The 24,922-nt window shown below is 35.5% G+C and overlaps 1 protein-coding gene across 1 annotated transcript in view; it reads right to left on the bottom strand.

Annotated features, from left to right (window-relative positions):
- Pum3 (pumilio RNA binding family member 3) overlaps positions 1-24,922 on the bottom strand; it is a 37,163-nt gene that overhangs the window by 1,388 nt on the left and 10,853 nt on the right. The window contains exons 8-17 of the mRNA XM_020161653.2: positions 23,730-23,904; positions 22,348-22,451; positions 20,979-21,057; positions 19,047-19,145; positions 18,108-18,161; positions 15,055-15,135; positions 7,657-7,799; positions 6,739-6,961; positions 4,176-4,263; positions 1,641-1,731 (exon numbers count right to left, since the gene is read on the bottom strand). Of these exons, the coding sequence (XP_020017242.1) occupies positions 1,641-1,731; positions 4,176-4,263; positions 6,739-6,961; positions 7,657-7,799; positions 15,055-15,135; positions 18,108-18,161; positions 19,047-19,145; positions 20,979-21,057; positions 22,348-22,451; positions 23,730-23,904 (1,137 nt within the window). The remainder of the gene's footprint in view (positions 1-1,640; positions 1,732-4,175; positions 4,264-6,738; positions 6,962-7,656; positions 7,800-15,054; positions 15,136-18,107; positions 18,162-19,046; positions 19,146-20,978; positions 21,058-22,347; positions 22,452-23,729; positions 23,905-24,922) is intronic.

Raw genomic sequence — 24,922 nt, 5'->3', positions numbered from 1 at the left:
TCTGTGACTCACTTGGTGTTTTTTATTTTATACACCTTGGCTAAACACAGTTACATAACGCTAATTTAAGTTAACATCTAGTGAGCATATGCCACATATTAGACATACTGAGAGGCATTTTATACACTTACTTTTTATGACAACTTTAGGATTCTTATTAACCTTGTTCTACAACCATGAAAAGGCAAGAGTTTAATAATTTTCCCAAGGCCACACAGTAAGCTAATCATGGAACTCAGGCAATCTGTCTAGAGTCAGAATTCTAGGGAATTCTGCTTTCCTGAGTTAATTTTTAGCCAGTATAAAATGCTGATTTTTTTTTCACCCCAAATGCTTTTCAGTTACTGTAGAAAGCTTGAGTAAAAACAGTAACAAATGCATCAATATCAAGAAATTTCAAAAGGAAAATATGAGTTTTAAGTAAAACATAAACAAGCAGGGACTCTTACCAAATGAGCAAACTATATTAAAATATTAAAAAACTAAACAAAAACAATTACTGAATTGTGAAGTTATATATAGTTTAACTTCCATTTAGAACCTCAAATAAATATTTTGTTTCTGTATCAGTTACACACAGTGCTACATAATAAACCTACAGTATTATTTTTACGTTTGAAATCTACCCAAGGGAACTCAGATTGATGAGCATCCTTTATAAATTAATCTCATGGCATCACTGAAATTTCTATTTAATTGAGTACAATTAATGAAGGACTGTGTCAGTAGGTGTGAACATTCTAAAAGCCTGATAAAGAAATTCCTGACAAAAAAAATTTTCATGTTTCTATTAATAGATTCTGACTATTCAACATCAACTGGAAAATTAACAAATTTTAATGAGAAATGAACAAAATGATGTATGTAACACTCATGTATTTGGAAACCGACTGATCTACTGGAAGATACTAATGCTCATGTGTGTGTCTGTGTGTGTATGAGTATATATGTACTAGATCAAATTACATACTGAAGAAACGTTTAACCTAACATTTGCAAACAACAAAGTTAAATCTCATAGCAAGGTGAAAGTATGGTCAGAAAATCAAACTAGGATTAGTATTTGTTTTTTGAAACCCTGGTAACACAGCAGGAAAGAAAAGCAAGTGACTGATTGTCCAATGCAACAAACACATCTTACAAAATTAATGTTTTTTAACCAAAGAGTTTCATCTGGGCATAAAATGCATGGAAATTTCAGTGACCTGTAAATTATAAACTCAACTAAGTCCAGAGAACAATATGTAAGAGGGGTCAGTTTTCTCTCATTTTAAGTTAGAAATAAACAATGAACATACAGATTTTAGTAACAAATCCTTTTCCAATTCTTTTAGAACCACTAAAAACAAGGAGAGAAAATTATATGTAAAGTTAGTAAACAACTTTGTAACAGTTTTCATAGGGACACAACTTATTTACTAAGAAAAAAAAATATGCTTTTCATCCTACGTGTGTTGAAACCATATGATACCCTGTGAATGTCATAATTCTGTGTCTTTGACATCCAAGGAATCCTAAGGTGACTGAAAGAGCTACTTTTGCCTTCTACTATTTGGTACATGTCTAGACCACGAGCAACAAGAATAATAACAGACTATTGTGTACAAATAGTAGAACTGAAAAACACAAATTATACATACCTGGAAAGAATAATTGCACCTCGATTTACACTAACCCAGGACTTCAAGTTCTTCATACCAACATGTTTTACAAGTGTTTTTGCAAAACAACCTGCAAAATTTACAGAAATTTAAGTGAACATCATATACAAACTCCTAGTCCTCTATCACCCTTAAGCTTATGCGTTAATAAAAAAGCTAGTAAAAAGATTTCTTACCCAATCTCATTTAACACTAAAAATACAATGTAGGTTTATATAATGCATAATATAGCCATTTCTTTTAAACTCTGATCCAAATTCTAAGCTATGTTTAGACTTTACCTCTTAAAAAAAGCCAAGGAATCCTTAAAAAGGCTCACTTGGTCATGTTTGCATTTCTTTGTAGTATTTAATGACTTAACCCTGACCTGAAAGCTATTCAGGAAGTAAATGTTTGACAGCAGCACCTTGTGTTTGGCTGAAATCATGTCTTCCCTCATGGAAGAATGGTCACCTAGAAGCTGCACAAAAACAGTAAATGGCTCAAAAATGACTAGTCTAGATTCCACCTAGCAATTTCTCTCTGCAATGCTTAGATATTCATACATCAAAAATACCATTCATCTTCACTCTACTACTTCTATTCCCAAGTTCTTGGTATAATCTTAACTGTGCCATCTAAGTACAAACATTCTTGGACAAAGTAGAAATTCAAGTGGCAGGGATTTAGTATAGATGGAAGAAGGGTTAACCTGTCTTGAAGGCAAACATCTTGCTTACATAGTATGCAAAATCCATTCAAAGATTCCCAAGTATAAGGACACTTTAAAAGCCATTAGGCCTTTATCTATCTAGTCTTCCATTGTACCTGCTTAAAGAGGGACAGAGATCAGCTAGTGAGGCACCTTGTTTTCTTAAGGTGTTTTGTGTGCACTTCTAGACTCCCTCATACAGACATAGAATCTGTATCTTCTCCTTTTGAATCGGGGTGGGCCTGGTCACTTTGAGTGACAGAACATGGTAAAAGTGATATCAGATGACTTCTGAGGATAAACCATGAAAGAACCAAACAACATATTGTGAGGAAGCCCAAGTAGCCTAGGAAGAACTGATTCTGTTGTTTCCTAACAAACAGGCAATACCAACCTGCCTGCCTTGTGAGTGCCCTGCTATAACAGTGGATACTCCAATTCTAAACCTAGCAACCCCAAATGAGAGCAGAAGCAAGCTCCACCAAGATCCAATCAAACAAACGCTTTGAAAACTACTAAATTCTGAGGTAGCTTATTACACATCAACAATCAAAACAGCTAGGCACACCCACTTGGTGCTCCTTGAAAATGACAAACACATCAGGCCCAGAGAGAAATATGAGACAGGGACTCCTATATAACTTAGGCTGGCCTCAAACTCTTGACCCTCCTGCTTCAGCCTCGCGAGTGTTGGCACTACAGGCATGAGTCACAAGTCCCACCTTTGTCAGCACATTTTCATTAAGAAAAACCACTAGAAATTCCTTGGACTTTAACAATTTCCCTGCCATAAACTCAATTATATATTAACGTTTTTAATACTGATAAAGATGTTTCATTATGTTGTTTCTTCAACAGTATAAGCGGCATCATTTATTAAAAATTAGCAGTGAAAAATAGCTCCAAGTCCTGTTCTTAAAGGGAGAATGAGAAGTGACAGTTTTACTGCCATACTAAGGGCCTCACTAGCCACAGAACTTGGCTCAAGACATAAAATCTTTTTAATTTTTTTGGTGGGACTGGGTTTGAACTCAGGTCTTCACACTTACAAAGCAGCCACTTACCTACCACTTGAGTTACCCCTCCAGTCTCAAGACAGAAACTTATGATATTACTTTCTTTAGCTACAGTAATGGAAAGCCCAAACTGTTTCAACTCTGTGGGGGAAATCTCCTTAGTGACTTAAATATCAGAAGGAGTTTGGATTTAGTAAGAGTTAAGAATTTTGTATGGTTAAAGACAGGATTTGGTATGGGACTGGTATGCAACTTTGCAGTTAGACAAAAGGTGCTGTCTTACTCTTTACAGCTGAATTTCTGCAGAATAGCTATAACGCTTATTTTTAAAGAAGCAGAAAGTACCAAGGACAGGCTTGCTCTTTGGTCACATGTATTTCAATGCTAAACAAACAGGAACCTGTCCAAGATTCTCTGATGAGGATACTTTTCTTCTGCATATATCTTTTCTCAAAACTGCAAATAAAAATCATGCCTTTCAATTGGAGGCAATGCTCCACCATCCTCAAGGAACAGAATGGCATTTTAGGGTACTCATCAAGCTCACTCAAAAATCTGAAGTAGCAGAAGAGAGAGGAGAAAGTAAGAATGGGAAGGAAAGAAACAAATTTAAAGGAATCTTGGACACAGTTCCTAGGGGAAAAAGCATTATTCCCAACCAGTAAGTCATTTCTTATTTACAGACATCATTTCTAAACACTAGACAAACTTCATGTGAACTTAAATGACTAGTGTAAAGTCCAAGTATACCAAGCATTGCAGAAATTCCCCATAAGACACAAGAAAAGTTCCAGAAGCACACTCTACCTTCTCTCCCATTTTCTTTCATCTTTTTATCTTGCTCTATTAACCACTTCAGAACAAGATGTCCTGCAGGATGTTCGGCAACATGAAGCTATAAGACATCAGGAATATGTTAATTCAAAAAGCTGTTTTTATCCATCTTTGGCCCATAATTCAATCTTTACCAACACATGTAGATAAGTACTCAGCCAAGTTGCAGGTTCTGCAAGGTTTAAGAGGTCTTTATCTAGAACACCCATCATATCTAGAGACATCTGCAATCTATGCTACTGACCAGGCTGAAATGAATGTGGTTATGCAAGAGAATGCAACCCCTGGCAAGGTAGTCTGGTCTCAGCTTGATGAATCTGAATAGCACCACCATAATGCTCATCTAAAATTATGCTCATTGAGGACTTTCTAATGGCAACATGGAGTTGAGACAGTAAAAACATGAAAACCTAATGCTGAATGATGCTTAAATACAAATGACTATAAAGTTCTGGGGAGCAGGCCAAGAAAGCATTCTGCATTTCAGCCTTACTCCATTCTAAGGGCCACACCAATTGTTCCCACAATACCTAGAGTCTCCCCTTATCCAGTTTGAGGAACAATGGGCACAATTTCCTTACAGAGACCATGCTAATCACTGCCTTCATCTTTCCCATGTGTTAATATGATCAGCTCTAGAAAGGCAGTCAGTGCTTCTCTCCAATCCACAGCCCACCTCTCTTTCTCAATCCTATGCATCAGAAGCACCCTTGGGTACTCAATACTTGGCGTAATTTTTATTCAGAACCAAAACATTTCCAAATCCCAGATGATTAGAAGAGATTAAAGATGAATACAATTATAATTGCTACTGTGGAAAAGGCTCTCAGCTGTTTATTCAACAGGTACCACCTTCTCCAGCTTTCTTCCTGCTAACACCACACCCTCCACCTGCTTTCGCTACAGGACCTTCCCCACTCTCAGAAGTTACATCCTAACTAGTCTCATGCAGTCCTGGCCATCCAGTCATTTCTACCAGAGATTGGTCCAGAAGTGGATGTGACTCAGTTCTAGCCAAAGTAAGGAAAGCCTGTCTGGAGGCTTTCTTCTCAGTCACAAGATAAAACGCCTTAATGCTCTTTTCTTTGTTGCCTACTTGGGACCCAGATGTGTGAACATGGGATGAGATTGTAAAAGCTAGCTTGTGACCATAACACAACACAAAGATGGTAGAACAAGAAACAGAGTGCACAGGGAAGGCAGAATTTGGTAGTGTGCATATCGCCACTTTTCTTATTACTATAATTTAGCACTTAACTGCTACCACGAGGCATTCTATCATTTGCAGCCAAAGTGTCATTCATTAGAACTACCCACGAAACTCATTAAAAGTCCTTGGATGTCACTAAAATTCAGATGTTACTACTCAGTTTCCCCCCCATCCTGAATATAAACACAACACTTGCCTTGCACTGGAACACCTTGTGTCTCTCCAATGGATCTCAAGCTCTAAGGGCAGGTATTTATCTCTGAATACCTTTTTAAGTATTCAGGACAGATTTACTGCATCTTTGCTCAATGAATGAAAGACACAGAACTTCAGTAAAGTTATTTCATACTCTCAAGCCACTGCCTCAGAAAAACAGTAAGTTTCCCATGAACATCTGCTGATTAGGAGCTTTGGGAGCTTACAAGCCAACACAGGTCAGAGACCCTGTGTCTTCTGGTCTCTGCCTTCCTCCTCCTTTGTTCACTGATTTCCAACCCCATGCCTTCTGTTCCCAAACATGCCTTGCTCCTTCCTTCCTTAGGGATGCTGCACACACCATTCTCTCAGACTAGAGTCATCCTTCTAAAATTCTTCACTAAGATACTAATTCTTCAGGTCTCAGCCTAAGCCTTCCTGGGGGATAGGCTGGGTCTTACACAATCCCACAGAACGTGTGACCCTGTATAGCTCTCATTTCAATACTAACTTAACTTAAATAATTATTTGTGTAAGTATTTAAGTAGTGTGTCCTCCAAATAGCAAGCTTTGAGAGGGCAGTGCTGGCCACTGCCCCACACAAGTCACGTACATGAATCAAGGAACTTAAAATGCAATGCAGAATAATATGAGGCTCAATAAATATAAGCAGGAGCAATCAGAATAAACAATATTTAATGAGGAGAGAGAAGGGAAGACTTCATGGAGGATTCTGGGGACCTTATATGAGGAAGGCTTTCTATAGATGGAGCACAAGGAAATAGAAAAAACAAGCAATGTTCCATGTTGAAGGAAGAAGCAGTCACAGTAAATTCACAATAGAAATTAAGAATATGGAGTATTCTGGGCAGATGGTATGAGGCCAATCATGGATAACAGAGTGCCAAAATATGACTATTTAACTCTATATCAACATGGGATGACTGCATGTTTTTGAGAAAAACAAGTATTATAACAATGTGGCATTTTGAGGGACAATTTTCATATGTACTGTTGGTATGAAGTTAGCTCACACAATTACTGCTAAAACTCTTTCTTACTGATGATTTTTCTGACTGGAGATTTTACAGCCCCTGTGCCTTTCTTGCCCATTTTATAATAGCAGGTTACCTTTCCATCCTTGCCACCCGGATGTAGTTCTGCTGCTGCCAAGCTAGCGATGACATCCATGGCAGGCTGAACATCTCCAGTGACAGACCCCAGAATGTTGGACACTAGCACACATGCAGACTTATCTAACACCACCTCTTGGGCATGTTCATGCAGGTAGCTTAACAAAGCTGGAGAAATGGACTCCAAGAGCTCCCGACGGCGGATCTCTGTATCTTTCTTACTGTCGGAATATGTTGAATGAGGTAGTAAGTTAAGGTAAATGGCAAAGGAAATGGTGTGATCTTATTACCACTCTAAGAGCTTATCAGAGTCTGTGTCACACTATTGTAATTGTCTTCAGTTGTGTTGAGCTTGTAGAGAATGAGTGATTTCAGGATGTGTTCTGTTTTTCATCTTTTCAGCCCCAAGATCTGAATGGTACCTGGCACAGAACAAGCACTCAATAAATGAAGCCTGGCTTATGCAACACACAACACACACACACACACACACACACACACGCACACACCCCAAATAAATCTAAAAGATAAGTGTCCCAAAAAATAGCACCTATTTACAATACTTTATGGACTCTACTCTCTACATACTCAAATACATGGTACCAGTAGCTTTGAAAATAAAGCAAACAAAATCAAACCATACACCTGAGTGCCTATGATGTGCTAGGTGCTCAGAGGTACTCTTTTGGCATGATACTTTTATTTCCTTTTCAAGACAAGAACTTAAAACTCCATGAAAACTATGGGCTTAAAATGGAATTCACCTTTTGAAAAGTTGTACAGAGAGAGAGGGAAGGACAGAGCAAGAGAGAAGGTGTATATGTGTAAGTGGACCTCTGGGAGCATGTATTCCTCAGAATTAACAAATGATCAGAGCAGAAGAATAGCAGAATCAAGACATTCTACTGGCTTTTACCTGTGAGCGTTTCCATCTCCTTTTTGCAGAACTTCAATGATTTCTCGGACTGTATGGGCAGGATCTCTGGGCCTCAGTAAATACAACAAGACCTTTCTTCCATATTTATCATTTATTATGTTGGGCAAGGAACTGATAATTTCCTATGAAATTATAAACAAATAAGTGAATTGTTAGTTACATTCTTAAAGTATGGTTAGGATCTGACTAGCAATGAAGAATACAAACTTAACTATTTACTCCAGCATACTTAATGGCAAATGTGGAGTTAGTTCTAAAATCCTTTACATTACAAAACCTTTTCTGCCCAAGCCACTGGATTAGTCTTTATATATAGAATCCATGAAAAAAAAAAAAAAAAAGCATTGCTAGCTCAGTATTGTCTTCCTTCCTCCTTGTACTAAGAAAAAGATATTAAAGATAAAGGGTATATGAGTAAGTAGGAAGTGCTATCTTGTATCTCTATCATTTTAAAATGAAAGTGTTTAAAATAACAATACTCTATCTGGGGATTTATAATATAAGTAGAAATAAAATGTAACAAAAACAAACAATGCTAGTCAGTATGGTAGTTCACTACAACTCCTGTTTTTTTCTCTCATAAAAAGTGTTAAAGGTATTGCATTCTAGTGTTGTTGTTGTTGTGTTGTTGTTTGAGACAGTCTCAAACTAAGGATCCTCCTGCCTCAGCCTCATGAATGCTGACATTACAGGTGTGCACCACCATGCCTAGCTTCCAGAATCATTTTTAATCATTGTTATTTTAAGACTATGGTAATTAGCCCAACCTATGTATCATTCTCACCCCTTTCTTTTAACAAATTAATGGATTAAACAACAAATGAAAACATCTGATCTCTTTTATGAGTTGGTTGAGATTTAAAATAGGTACCTGAAGGTACTCTAAACTTGAGGCACTAAACACCTCATCAGAAACACATAAAATGAGTTCACTTTTAGGCTTGTTCACTTTGAGGTTACAACAGCCCATACCGTAAAATGAGTTCTCTACACTTTTTTCCTTCCCTTTTTCTGTCTTCCCTTGTATTACAGAAATTTTAAGTTCAATTTTCCCGAGTGGTTGAAATTATAGGTCCGTTTTGAAGTGGTTAGAACTACTGACTCTTTCCTGAAAACATTTATGTTTTATGTGGAAATCATTATGCTCTGACTTTAAATTTCTTCAGAAGTAGTTAGGAGAACCAGGTGGTGATTGGAGTCCTGGAAACAGCACTGTGGTGTAAAGATCATTTAGCATGATAGTATATAGCTTTCAGCAGTGTCTGGCTCCAAGTAAGCACTTTACAAAGTGTTAGCTACTGGTACTAATTATCAGAAGCATGTAGGCTTTTGTGTAAAAAATAAGGGAGGGTTGGATTTTAAGAAAAGAAACATGGTATTGGAGTTGAATCATCATCCTTGGGACCTTGAATTTCGCTGAATTGTGATCCCAAGGTGATGACTTACTTAATTTTTACTTGACTCCTTGCACTAAAATTACTAATCTTATCATTAAAAAATAGACATTCTCAAAGATTCTCAAGACACATTCTTGAATGTGTCATCTCATAGAGAATTCCTATCATTCAGAGGAAGTTGTATGCTTCCTTTGGAAGTAACAGATCTCAGAGACTAGTCAGAACCTGCCACTGCATATGTCCTGTCCTCTGGCAAGTCTCCGCTCCTTCTCTGCAAACCTAGAGAGAGCTGCACTGAGTTCTTCTGTGGCTCCAGCCAGTTCTAAAGTATTTAAGATGCTCAGGCACATATGCATCTGATTATTTATAGTTTGTTACAAGAGGCATGAAGTTTAGAAGGGGAGAAAACAGGATTTGGTTTTTTTTTTTTTTTTGGCATTTTCTCTATTAAAAATTAAGTTTTAAGCAGTGTCTTTGAAAACATCAGATATACATAGGAACCTAGTGTGGTAGGGCAACATGTTACTTAGATTTCAACCACTAGAAAGGGAGGTTCTGTTCCTGGGTTTGTTGATGAAACTATCATACAGGGTCATTTGTAGCTGCTCATGAAGTGTTTCTGGATTTGTTTTCCATTTCTCCTTTGTTCCTGCTTTTAAATGTAGTAAACAGCCTTCATTTGCCACGAATAAGAGCAACCTGACTCTAAAAAGCCTTTATCCACTTGTTCTGTTTAACAGAGTTTATTTATCTCCCTTGCATACACCTCAGCAGAGAAAATCTAAATGGCATGTTCTTCACCAGGGCTCATGCTGCATTTAAATCCAAGTGTGAATTAATTATACTCAGTTACCCCACAAAGTGCTGTCTCTACTAATAATGTTGTAAGAAATGCTGCCGTAATGAGTGAAGGTTTTTAAGTACTTTTAAGTCCTTGAGCTTGGTCTGTGATAATAAATGGAGAGAACTGACTGTGTTGCAAATGTCAATCCTTGTGCTGTAATGGAACAAAGCAAACAAGGCTTCGAGACGCACATGCAATCTGTGTGTGGCTGTGCTTGAGGACCAGCCAAATGCCTTGAGCTTCACCACCTTTGCTTTGTAATGAAGGACGTTAATATCTAAACTCATGTAACATTTTAAAAAACGTGCATGTTTATAAACAACTTTACAAACGCTTAAAATGTATTATTTAATTCTCCCCATCTCAATTTCATTCCAGCCTTCTCCTGCCTCTAAAAACACATGTTTAAAAAATATTTTTAAAAAACACAAACAAACCCATGTTGCTATATTCTCTTTAATCTTGATCACAGAGAAATGGGAGAAAAGTTTCTAGATTTTCACATTCAGAGTACTAATAATTCCTTGAAGATATATGACTAAGTAGGAAACATTTACAGCATAGCTGGTTTTATACTGAATTTGGTCCCTGGAGTCTAAAAGGCAAGCTGTATAGCCTTTGAAAATCCTTTAACCTCCCTACGCATCAATTCTCTCGTCTGTAAAAGAAAATGGTATGTCTGCCTGACATATGGGCTATCGCCATAAACAAAACAGAAAATTCATAGTGTAAACTGCAAACTGCTATGAAGTCATTCATCATTTTCATATTTAAAATACACCTCTCAATCTATAGCAACCTTAACTACTGAGACTAAATAAAGCTGGAGTGGTGAGTTTTCACCCTTGGAAGAGAGAATACCAACAATGAGAGTCCATTTTTAAGTCTGGCTTTGTTTAAAACACCTCTCTCCTCAAGTTATCTTTGGCAAGCTCTAACCTCCTGGTGTTGAGCTCTTGCCAGATTCCTTGGCTCTCATTTTATCAACCTTCTTTAAAGAAGACAGGTAAAAGGTCAAAATCAAAGATGCACACAGGAAATGACATTAGCGCAAACACACATTTTCCATAGAGCATAGAAATAAAAGCAACCCAAGTTACTGAGCATCAAACCTGTGTTGTACACACTTCTATTATGGTTTATGTGTGGGAATAAAAACAAATGCAAACTATTTTTGCCATAAGGAGCTAAAATCTAGCAGAATAGGCAAGAGAGTTAATGGAAAGTTAAAAATAAACATAAGCAGTTTCAATAATGGATACCAGCAGAAGTATTGAAAGTTAATCACCAGGCAGTCTCCTGAGTGTTTTGTTTTAAAATATGGGATGTTAGGGCTGGGTATGGGGCCAGATGCTTGTAATCCCAGCTACTTGAAAGGCAGAGGTGGATTGAAGCTCCGTGTCAGGCCAGGCAAACCTTAGAACCAAGACCCTATCTGAAAAACTAACTAAAAGGACTAGGGGTATGTGTGTGTGTGTGGTGGGGGGTTGGCTTAAGTGGCAGAGCATCTGCCTAACAAACAGAAGGCCCTACATCCAATCCCCACTATCCTCTTCCCTACCCACCCACAAAAAGAAAAAAACACCAGGATTTTATTCCAAAGTAAACCTTTTTTGGCTGCACTAAAAAAAGTCTTGTCAAGTTTAATTTAATAGGGATAGTTTTACAAGATAAAAAAATGTCCTGGAGAATGGTTGCACAACGATGTGAAAAAAAAAAAAAATTAAACAAAAGGAAAGTTTATCTCACCGCAAAATTCACACTGGACCATAGGCAACAGGTGAGTCACCTTGGATAGGGCATGTGCTCTGTCCATTCTATTCACCTTGTCTCATACCTGGCTGGCCTCATTCATTTACCAGTCTGGTCAATAAACATTTCTGATTTTGTGAGCCCTGCATCATGATTAACTATTAAATGAATGGATGGCAAAAATAAAGACAAGGAGATATGACTGGGAGATCAGAGAACATTATCTGGGAATTAGTCTTAGTAAAAACAAGAAGAGTGGTTATAGGCTGATTCCAATCTGACTCTGAAGAGAATGCTCAGCGATACTAAGCTTTCTTACCTTAGCTATTTTTCAAAACGCTGCATAAGGCAACAGGTTTTGTAATGACCAAACAGAAAATAATAGCACAAATTATTATGAATTAAGAATAGTTTTTATAGGGTGGATTTTCTTTTCTTTTCTTTTCTTTCTCCTTCCTTCCCTCCCTCCCTCCTTCTCTCCCTTCTTCCTTTCTTATTTTAGTAGTTCTGGGGACTGACTCAGGGCTTTGGGTATGCTAGGTAAATGTTCTAAAAAGTTGTGTGGGCTTGGTGATGCACACCTTTGATCCCTCCACTTGGGATCATATATAACCTATGTTACACAGAGTTCCAGGCCGGCAAGCCTGGGCTATGTAGTAAGACTATGTGTGAAAAAATCAACAACAAAAAACCTAAACATCTATCACCAGGAAAACAAAAATAAATAAATAAATCACAGTATATTTATGTAGTAGAATACTACTCAGTCTTAAAAAATAAATGACTTAGGACAATGCTGGACAAATTATGATCCATGGATCAAATCCAGCTTGCAGCCTTTATTTTGTAAATCCTTTCAGCTAAGCATAGTTTTCACATTTCATAGGATTGTTAAAAAGTATAAACAAACAAAAATATGAGACAGAGGCCATACATAACCCACAGAGCCGAAAATATTTACTATCTGGCTCTTTACAAAAAAGACTTGCTGATCCCTGATGATGAGCCTTACAACATAAAGCCAAATACAAAAACATGTTGCAGAAGAACATATACAGGATGTCTCTTATATAGACTGGGTAAACATGCAAAGTAATATCACACTGTACATATGGATAAGGAACTGGTATGAATAATAAATGTCAATTTATCACGGTAGGTAGGGTAGAAGGTGGGACACGGGATGAGGGGCAGGTGCACCAAAAGCCTAATGCTGAACTGCATCTGTCAGGTGGTAGGAGGCTGAGTACTTACTGTATATACTTCTTTAAGAATATTTTTCAAGATAAGACATTTAAAAATATGCACCAATATTTATTCATCCTCAAATGGCAACTGGCTAGTATACCAATTTCCTTTCCAAGTAATACTGCTGTCAAACCAGCTGCATTATACCAATGACTTCAGGGTAAACTGGATTAAATTTTGTAAGTGTGTTTATTTTGGAAAGCAAAGTAGGTGAGAATCAGTTTGTATCCATTTGGAAGATGAAAGGCTCAGCTGACCTGCTGTGATTTTGACTTGAGGGAAGTCTGGGTACCCTGAATAGAATGCTTAGCAACACTAAGCTTCTTGGTTATTTTTAAAAAGCAGTGCACAGTGCAACACGTTTTGTGGTGGATGGGTGAGAAATATGCAAGAGCAATTAGCATTCCAGAGTTTTATCACTAACTACATAGTTAAATGAAACACAGAACTTGTTGAGCATTTGTCAGTTAGAGGCAGATCAGGCCATTCAGGGAGAGCTGCCATAAGTCACAGTCTTTAGGAATGTTGGTTAAATAGTTGTGGGACTCAAACTGATAAGCACAAGGAATTAAAATTGTTTTGACAGCAACTTTAATTGGCATAAATCTTTGGGAAAAAAATTAATCTAGCATAATTTTGGCAAATCCTGAAGGAAGTTTGGTTTCTCTTGAAATCCATTTGAAACAGTTATGCAAATTTTAGTTGTGAAAGTATTAAACAAAAGCAAACTGTCAATAGCCCAGCCTGTTTCCACTTTTGTGAAACAACTGTATTCATTAGCCAATTCTATGGCTTCACATCTCTGTCACAGGAATGAAAAAATAATCGCTACTGATTGGAGTCAAAAGGGTAATAAAGTCACATGGAACACGTCAAAATGCTCAGTCTGTGACATGAAAGTCTTGCAATTTGTTTCTTCCCACAATTCTATCCCAAAGAAAATCATCACAATCTTAAAATAGTTAAGAACAAAGTTGGAAAGTGACAGCAAGGGCATGAGAAATTCACACACCCGGACCTACAGCTAGCATCTAGGAAAACAAATCTCCCTCCCTTCCACTAGCTGATACATTGTCTATTAAAATCAACTCTACTAGTCTAGAATGCTACAGAGAAAGGCCACAGCCCCAACACCTGACAACAGGCAAATTCTGAGTCATCCATAGTACCATTTGTCAGTAAGATTTCTCCAAAGGCCTCATTTATTTTATCGTATCAATTGTCAGATAAGTTAACACCTATGTTTATACATATTATGTGGTTTTTAAGGCATTTCCAATTCTGGTTGCTGCTACCAATACTGCAATTTCTTATCCCCATCCTTACAGTCTCTGCCATAGTCTCAATACCACTTGTATACTAAAAGTAACAGAAGGAAAAAGAAGAGAGGATCACAGAACCAGAAGTCAGAAAAAAGGAACAGTCACTACAGGATAAGGAAAGACAAATGGCTCAGAATACAATCTTTCCTTTGGAGTACTTTTTCTGAAAGGCAAGTTTAGGGATAAACCTCTTGTGTGTATCGTTCACCACCTTATGGTCATTATACCAGGCCATTACATCAGAACTGCTGAAAGGCAAAAGGAAGTCAGAAATTTTAATTTTAGTAATAACTTTTAATCTGGCTCTACAAAAACTTTCATTGTGGCTCTAGTAAGTACCACAACTGAGTGAATTTTAGGAGATTTTCTCCACTAGCTCAAGCCAGCAGATGCATTGATAAACTGGGTAATTGTGCAAAGGCAGTTTGTCCATAGAGAGAGAATATTAAATTGAAGAATTACTAGGTAAACTAATTTCCTATCAAATCTAAACACAGTTTTGCTAATCATCCATTTTTTTAGTATCTCACATAGTCTAAAACATCATGTTACCATAATCCAAAATAAAAAAGTTGAGTCTTAATTAAAGCACAGTTTTTAAAAATATTAGTAACAAGTTATAAGATTATGATTCATACAGGATCAGAGAAAAAACCCTCCAAAATAATACTTAAGTAAAAACTAAAAAGTAACAGAAAATATTGGTAGAAAACACAAATCAAAGTTTCTACATAGCATGTGTGAAATCAAACTTATACACCCACAACTGGTGCACCAGTCATAAGTTAAACTCAAGACCATAAGAACTACTTACTGATATGATTATCTGCTTCACAAGCTTAGTGTCATCAATACAATCAAATGCTGCCAGTAAAACCAAATGAGAGTATTGGCCCTGTAAGAATTGGAAGCCAGAAAAGATTAAAAATATTGCACAGATTTTCCCTCTTATCCTGCCCATGTAGTCACTGTATAAAGGTCACCAACACGGACAACTTGTCTAATATAATGTAAACAAGATGAACAAGTGAACTTTCTTTTTTATCGGGACTTAATTACATTCTAAAGATAAAGTTGACTTTGCCAAACAGACCAAACTAGAATATAATACATGTCTAAAATAGGTATCCTGTTAATGAAAATTAAACTTGAGAAAATTCAAATGCTAAGATAAAGGGAAAGGGGGATAACTATATATATGAAGAGAGAGAAATATTTAAATCATGAAAAAAGAAATGTATAAACTCAGATGTAATTATACATACACACAATATTCATAATACATGTACACAGAAAATTCTAGAAGACAAACCACTGTAATGTAATAGTCATTAATGGCTTAAAGGACTACAAATTTTTTTTAATATTTTGTACAATTGTATTTATTGAATGTCATCCAATTTCTTTAAAACAATCCTACATAATTAGGATACAAAGACTGAAAAAATAAACTAGAAAAGTATATAATGAATATGAAAATAAGATGTCACAACTTTAAAAAGTGTAGGAGTGCTCATAGAAATAAACACTATGGCTTTCACAATAGTCACTTCTTGAAATAATACAATTGTTTCTACTATGCTAACATTGCTCTGAATATTTAAAGAACTCTTACTTTATGTTAAAAACAAAAAGCAAAAAAAAAAAAAGTTTTCAGAGCTTAGAGAATATTCTTATTAGTATCCAAGCTGATATAAATGTATTTTGTATTTTTTATTTATTAGGAAGGTTTGATTTTGATACAAGACAACAACCTGGTCTAATGAATATGACAGGCAATAAAATTTCAATTAGAAACAAACAGGAGCTTACTAATTGTATGATCAAAAAAATAAAGTAGAGGAAACATATCCAAGGTCTAACATATTTGATATATAAAAACTAAGAATCAATAACAAAACAGGGAAAGGATAAAAAGAGTCAATTCACAGAAAAGCACAAATGGCTTTAAATGTATGAACTAACAGCTTTAAATAATTAAGAAAAACATTTAAAGCAATGAAATACATTTTCAACTCATCCTATAGACAATGATGAAGACCACTGATTCATAGTAATATAGGCATGACCAAGTGTAAAATATCACTGGATGAATACAAAACTGAATTTAAAAGGAAGATATAGTACAACTATCTTTTGAATGTAGAATTTTACAGAGGAAGAAATGGTTATCACTTCTGTTAAAATTCTATAGTTAATATGCATGATTTCTCCACATTAATTGAACAAGTCAGCAACAGGCCATCCCATAATCATAGCTGGAGTTTTTTAAACACATTTCTCCAGGCAGCTGAGAGAATTAGAAAACAAGTAAACCAGCAAAAACAATAATGTTCTAAAAACAATACCAACTACCCTGATCTAACTGACACTTACAGAATATCATAAACTTCACGATAAATTCTTTCCAAAATACTAAAACAGATCATATGTTAGGCCATAAGAAAAATCCCAATAAGTTTAAAAGGACTGAAACAATAGAGAATATACAGAAACTCCCAATATTTGGAAATTAAACACTTCTAAACTGATGGCTCAAATCAAGGAGGAGAATAATTCTTAGAGATTAAAAAACACTGGATTATTAATTTGTTGCCAGCACAATGATATATTGGTGTTAAATTCTCCAAAGTTTATTGTTGACCTGACATAACCAAACTCTAAAATTAAAACAATGTTAACTTTATTACTTAAAAATGTCTATTCATAGTTTAGAACTTTCTATTAACATTCTATTTTTACTCATTCTAAGTATTCAATCTAAAATGTCATATGTGAGGATTTACTCATGATAAATTATGAATCATAAACTATCCTATTTCAGAAGCAGTTCCGGTAGAGAATACCACAATTCACTTTGTCCCACTAAAGTCAGCTGCCAGTTCAATGGTTTTATACTAACTCTCCTTGTCCCCTAACTCCACAGAAGGCAACGGATAAGTACACAATCACAGGGCATCTATTTTGTCTTTGTCTGAATTGGCATTCGCCATAGATGTTAGTAGTTTCCACTGAATTTTTCATAGGAAAAAGCTGTTGCTCATGAAATAATTTTCATTCTCCAGTAAATTAGAAATGTACTGATAAACTAAGTAACCAAATATATAACTTAAAAATTAAAACAGTATATACTACCACATGAATCCTAGTTATAGAAAACATATTCCACAGTAATACTACAGGAAATTAATATCTAAATATATACAAACACCATTTCTGAGGCAATTCCCCAGAAAAGTAACTTTGTACCTACTAATTTTATTAGAAATCTGTTACTGCATCTCCAAAGGATTCCAAGGAGCTAAAATAATTAACAACTCAAATTTTCCATGACCACACACCAAATTTATTATAAAAAACAAAAAAATAAATTTTAATTTGTTATGGTTTGGTGGTAATAAAAAACTTGTATTGATTTTCTGAACTGCAATTTGGCATTATTCAGCAATTACCATATTTAATTAATATAATTGGAGAAATTAATTAAAGAAGCTAGTAAATATCAAAACCTCAAAAAATATCTAGTAAAAATGGAGAACTGTCACAATACAGTATTAAATAAAAAAAAAACGGGGGATATAGTTTGGTGCATGTCTAATATGTGTGATGTCTCAAGTCTGAAACCTAGCAACATGCAAACACACATAGACACAGACACAGAGAGAAAGTGCCAGCTAAGAAGAAAAATACATGGGTGTAAACTCCATTTTGTATAAATTTTATTTGCAAATATAGGTATGTGCATAGAAAGACTTAATAAATTAAAACTACTGTCTAGCCAATTTTCTGAATTTTTCAAATTTTAAGACATGAATTCATTTTGTTATTAAAAATAATTAAAAGAAATAGGACTACTACTGTACTTACATTAGCCACCTTTTCCACATAAGTCTTCATGGTTTTCACAATCACTTTTCTATCCTTAAAAAGGAAAAATTGCCTCAATCAAATTTTATAGATTAAGCCTATTTCATAGGTAAAATTTTCATGTAATATTTAATTTAAATGAATGCCATACTTTTCATAAGTGAAAACAGTTATGCAGCCAGAATGAAAACACTACAATATACTTTAAGTCCTTTCAGAGCTATTAGGATCTGTCTTAGACTTGTATATAATAATCCACTTAGACACAAATTTGAAACCATAAAATTTTAAGTTGAAGGCAAATCTAATGAAACTAGCTTTTACATTGAGTCCTGAGAGCCCTCTTCCAGTATCTGAAAATGTCTTCAAATGCACAAGAGGCTAACATACAGATAGTATTCAATATGTACTAGTTGAATAAAATTAGATTTGCAATAATGAAAAGGTAGAGATAATTCAACTATCTACTAATATTGATCAAGGAAATGATTTGTCAAATTTCTGTGATTAATATGGATCTTTACCTTTTTTCCCCAAAATATTTAACACATGGACACGTGTGGCTAACTGTTCATTATCTTTTCCTTCCTTTGTCCTCTCAATATGATCATTAAATGAGGACTGAAAGAGCCTAACAAGTACCAACAAAGCTATACATAAATCAAAGCTTAACATAAGTACTGTGTTTATTTGCTTGACTATCCCTTTTCATCCTTCAATGAAGCCTTTAGACTTCTACTAAAGCAGAGGATATGAGGCCAAAGAAGAAAGCAAATTCCTATAAGTCCCCGAGATACAACTTTGAGAAGATAATGCTGTTTATACATAACTGGGGAAAGACCAACGAGGACTGAAAAATCTAAGGACTGGCAAATCCAACCTGTAAATAAGACATGGCCCTGAATTACAGTGTTTAGATCTAAGTGCTGCCACACTTACCTTGGGCGTGCCATGCCAAAGGCAGTGCATGGCCACTCTGGCGCCATCGTGTGTGTGTGCCAGGTATATCACTGCTTCCCGGATAGCTTCAATCAGCTCCTAGGGAACAAAAGGTGTCAGAGCATCCTTTTTCTTTCTTTATGCTGTTTGATCTATATACAGGAGAGCAGTCAGGCACAAAGAATGAAAGGAAGAGAGCACAAGTAGAAAACAATTTAACCATTTAATTTTTAATTCTGTAGACAATCAAACAGAAACACAACCTGAGAAACATCCTTTTCCATCAAAAGCAGCAAATACTACTGGCAAACAATTTCTATTAAACATTTCTGATTTTTATTAATGTCTATTTAATATAAAAAGTCACAGACTATATGTGTAATATATTTTAACAGGCTTTCTAAGAAAACGAAGTCTAGACGGTAGCAGAGCTAAGAAGAGTCTGTTGTTTTTGTTTTTTAAGGAAGTTTTTAACAAAACAGCTAGAAAAGTAAATAAGATGCTCTTTCAGAATCAAAACTCATACCTTCACCTATAAATGATCCTGTTATTAAAAAAAAAAAAAAAACCACAAAACCACTTAATTTCTCATAAGGTAGTTTAACTTAACCTGTAGCTTTTATTTTCAATTTATTAACTTCTTATTTTCAAAGTCTAAGCACACAAGAAGTAAATGAGTATAGGCAGCCAAGAGCTACAGAATGGAGTACCATTTTAGTCTGCTCCCAAAAATTTATACTAAGCCTAGAAAGGCAGCTGACTAATTTCATCAATAAGGAACAAGCAATTTCACCATTAAGTATTTTACAATCCTTTTCAGAATGAATGTCTCAAGAACAGATTTCAGGTAGCATACCTAAAGTTATAAATCTCTTCAAAACTATCCAGCTGGAGAGTTATACTTTTATTCCAATTATGTGTCTAATAGCCTCAGTTTTTTTAAGTCTCTTTTGGAAATGTCTCCCAGTGCCAGGAAAAGACAATTGGTTTCAATACTTTATATTCAGATCCAAATGCTGTTACTAAACGCTGTTATATGCTGTTACCAAAACAGATACAGCACTAAAAGAATAAATACTTTCTACCACTGAACATATCCAAATGATCATTTCATCAGTTGAAACATATAGCTCTGCCCTATGAAATCCAGAACTGCAAGGTACTATTTTGTTCAGGAAAAAGAGAGAAATCCCCAAGAGAAGAGATGTTGCTATGGTCACTGGACCATAAGATGATATGGTGATTGCAGCTGAGAGATTAATTTTGCATGGTGAATTTTGAGAATGTCAAAATTACTATGAGTGTATAATCTGGAATATTTGTTAAAAGAAGTCAGACTCATTATTTCAGTTAGCCCTTGTAATCAGAAAATGAGGACAAATGGACAATGAGTTCACTGTATGATGAGGCAAGCAGAGATCAGGGAACTAAACTACAAATTCTCATTTGTATTCCCATCACTGATCTGAAGGGCAATGCAATTTACCTTCACTCTGTTTCTTCTCCTTCTAGAAGGTCCAGGTTTTCATGGGCCATTTAGTTTTATATTAAGTATCTTCTCGTAACCTTTTAAGGCAGGTATTTTTTTTTTAATATTGGCCCACTTGAATTTAAAACTACATGAATGCTGAATATTCTTCCAATGTTAGCTAATTTTTAGATTCAGTTAGCTAGAGGATATACTCTCTGGATTATGACTAAAATGTAAAAATTCAATGGCATTAATGAATCTACAGTCAATTCTACTGTTTTCTGGGAATAAACTGAAAGGGACTTAGCAGACCTGTTCAACATAAGTTTAGTGCATTATTTATTCTAAATAAGGAAGCAACTCCAAAGTTTCTAAAAGACTATGTACATTAAAGCAGCACTTCAAATTTCTACACAGCTCTTCCTTTATGCTTTGGTTAAAAACAAAAACCACGAACTTACAGATCTGAGTTTTGGGGGTGCATATGTGAAAAAGTCTAAGAATACTTTATGGACCAATGAGTGCTTAATCACAGCTTCCCTGAAAAAAAAAAAAAAGGGGGGGGAAAAACAGATTTGGCAAAACAGTCACACAAAACTAGGTAACTATGGTTGTCCTAAAATGATCTAAACAAGTGAAATGGTTTTTACTAAATATAATTTGTCATAAGATCAATTACATCATTCAGCAATACTAAGATTTTTTTTAAAACATTTAGACTGTAAAATTGATTTATTGCCATCCATGACAAAGAGTACAAATTTCTAGTATCTAACCAGAAAAGATTACATCTCATTCACAATATGCTCTACATTCTTTAATAAGGACATCTATATTTTTCCCCCTAGCACTGGACACATGATTAGAAATCCACACGTAGACCTATTTTTAATAGCTATTTTCTTTCTGTCACGCACTCTTCAAAATATATGGTTCATAAAATAATTGTAGCAGAATTAAAACTAGACTAGACCAACAGTGGAAACAATAGCAACCTCTATTTAATCTACAACCTCTAGTACGACTCTTGGTGAATTCAGTATATTGTACAATAGAGGCTAATGTTCTGGCACTGAAGACCTAAAGTTAACATGGCACATGCATCTAGACAGTAGAAACTAATGTTACCTTTATGGACAAAGAACAGTTCTGAGTTCTTTGGAAATATTAACCCATTTCTTCTTCATAGAACTCTATGAAGTACTTGTTATACTATCACTACCACTATTGCTACTATCCCAATTTTATGCACATGGAAACCGAGGCACAGAGAGGTTAAACTGTGCAAGCTTACACATTCAGTACTGGGGCAAAGATGGGGGACAATGCATCAGGAGTCACACCTAGACAGTCCAGTCCCAGACCTACTTTGCTGTGGTACCAGTGCCAACTGGGTACCGCATGCACAGGTTTCTGTGTCTTATAATTCAATTTAAATAACTGATTATATTTTGTAAAATTATTTAATATTTGGGGAAAAATATGTGGGCCAGGCTGGCTTCAAACTCACCATCCTCCTGCCTCAGTCTCCAAAGTGCTGAAATTAAAGGCGTGGTCTGTCACCATGCCTGGCTTCAGGAAAGAAATGTTTCATTGCTTTAAGAAAGTTTACAAACTACTATTGTACATTATCCCATAGGATACAAGATCAGAAAAGCAATCTGCTTTTGTACCAAGAATGGTTTCAAACCAAAATTTTTATGCCCTGTCTAGGATAGTTTAATAACAGTAAGGATAAAGTATCTACCTTTTTGGTGCAAGGATTACATAAAACTTTCTTCAAATGCCTCTTTCAAATTTTTGAAGAAGGAACAAAAACATCTTTCTTACTTTTGGGCCATTGGAGTTAGAATCTGTTTCATTTCATCCATAATAAGTTCTAATTTTCCTGGCTGTACCTCTAACACTCTGTCCAGTGTTGGGTGATCTGCTGACTGCAAAAAAGAAAAATCAAACTCCTCTAAATTCAATCATTTTCTTCACTTGAGAACAAAGAACAATTGCGGCCACTTTAAATAAGCTTTAACTAAAGATGTCTCATATTTACATAACAAAACCTCCACTGTATATGCACTCATGGAGTATTTCCTAGTTATCTGATTCTCAGTCTGTATTTCCGCCAATATAGACAACACTCACTATCTGGGAAAGACTGGTTCCAGGAACCCCTGTAGATACAAAAATCTGAGGATGCGCTTGTCTCGTATATAAACTGGCAAAAAATTTGTATATAACCCAGATGTACTCTTCCATAAACTTTAAATCATCTCTAAATTACTAATAATATGTAATAAAGTGTAAATGCTACACAAATGGTTTTTATAATGTGTTGTTTAGGGAATATTGGCAAGGGAAAAAAATTTATATAGGTCCAGTATGGACATAATATTTTTCAAGTATTTTTGATTTGTGGTTAGCTGACTCCTTAGTAGCAGCACAGACATGGAGGGCTGGCTGTTTCTAAAGAGCCAGGTGAAACAATCAGCATCAACCAACCAAGTCAACCACTCGAGTACTTATCAAGCACCTTGCAGGTACCTAATCATCAGATCAAGTAGTCAGTTCATAAATCCTTTCCTCCATATGTTTCATCATTAGTTGGATATTCCTAAATTTAAATGTTACAAAAGAAATAACAACAGCAACAAGTACAATTCAGGAACTCAATCTAATGGACGCATCCCAGTAGTCAATCCACATTCCTTCAAATATATGTACATATTAATGTCTCAAGGATTAAAACAGGTCCTTAACTGTCCTAGTCCCATTACTGACATCTGAGATTCAATTCTATACTTCAAAGTCAGGTCTCTCTACTCCTCTTCCACTCTAGATACAATGTGGAGAAAAGTAATGCAAAAACATAAGAAACGTGGGAGAAGGTACCAACAGAGCTGGGTAGGGATGGTTATAAGCTACAGAAACTATTTAGCCTTAGACTTCAATCTGAGTATGGAAATAGAAGTGCCAAGACATAACACACACAGAGTACTTGGGCAGAACTAACAAAAGTGGTTTGATTTGCAGGTGATTTAAACATAAAACTCAGGAAAAAGGAGAATTGTAATTATGACCACTTGCTTATTATTGCAGAGACAAAATTATCTCTTGAAGGGCCAGCCATGGTAAAATACATTCTGAAATAAGGCATTATAAGTTAAGGAAAAACACACAGAAACAATAAATACACTAGAAAAAACTGGGACTGTCACCTTGTAAAGCTGAAATGTGTTCCCATAGAGCTCCTCTGTCAGCATGTTTCTCTGCTCCAAAATGGCTTTGTCATTGTATGCGTATTCCACAATGGATGATGCCTCTGCATGCCGTAGCATCTTCCTCACGTGGCCTTTAAAACTTCTGATTATTTCTGCAATCTGTGGCTTATTTCTAAACTCAACAGGATTATGGAAAAAATAAATAATAAAAGGAGAAAGCTGGGTGACAATAAATCCTAATTTACTTCTCTTGAAACTAACTCATCATCAATACATGTGTGTGGGGGGGAGAGGGCGGGGCATATCTCCTACAAAGAAAAACTTTTAAGCAGGAAAATAAAAATGCCTGGATTTCCACTTTGAGCTTTAACTGACTCCATAGACAGCATTCCTAGGTGAAAAACCAAGCTCTGCTGACCAAATGAAAGATGCTGAGCAGGTTCTTTAGCCACTCTGTGCTGCAGTTTCTACATTCATAAAATAGACATAAAGTTGCTGTGAGGATTATATGAGCTAAGATGCATCAAGAACTGTGACCAGCAAACAGAAAGTACCTTGTCAATCCTAGCACACTGTTCAGCGTGAAAAAAGGAAGGGTGTAAGAAAAAACATAAAAGCTTAAGATGCAACAAAGTAAGAATAAGATATTGTATGATTCTCTTTTAAAACATGATTTACCCTAAAATAATCAATCAGCTGCTAATAGGAATAACTTTAAAAAATTTATCAACTGCTTATCACAGTTTTTGTTGCTAATGTCATATTCTGGCATACTATTACACTCAAAAAGATAGGTCAAGACAAATACCAATCTTACCTAATTTAGAATTCTTCCATCTTGACATTTCCTAACCCGACAACCCTACCTCAGAGTCCTCTCCTCTGCATTCTCAACTCTCTAGCCTTTAAATACTGGTAACTAATTATAAGTGAATTAATCTTTGTCTTTTTTCCCAGAACTTCAAGATATAAAAATAGTCTCTCAACAATGGTAAAGGAAGTAACATACTTCCAATATTATTTTTAAGGTGACATGCCCCAGAAACACCATCACTATGACTGCACTTTTTTTTCTTTTTTTTGGCAGTACTAGGAACTGAACACAAGGTTTTGAGCATGCTACGCAAGCACTCTACCACAGAGCTCCACCCCATCTTGACCAGTCTTTTCAAGTAATATAAGCACAACTG

Source organism: Castor canadensis, chromosome 13, assembly GCF_047511655.1.
Source record: "Castor canadensis chromosome 13, mCasCan1.hap1v2, whole genome shotgun sequence".
NCBI classification, from domain to species: domain Eukaryota; kingdom Metazoa; phylum Chordata; class Mammalia; order Rodentia; family Castoridae; genus Castor; species Castor canadensis.
This window is presented reverse-complemented; position numbering and strand designations above follow the sequence as displayed.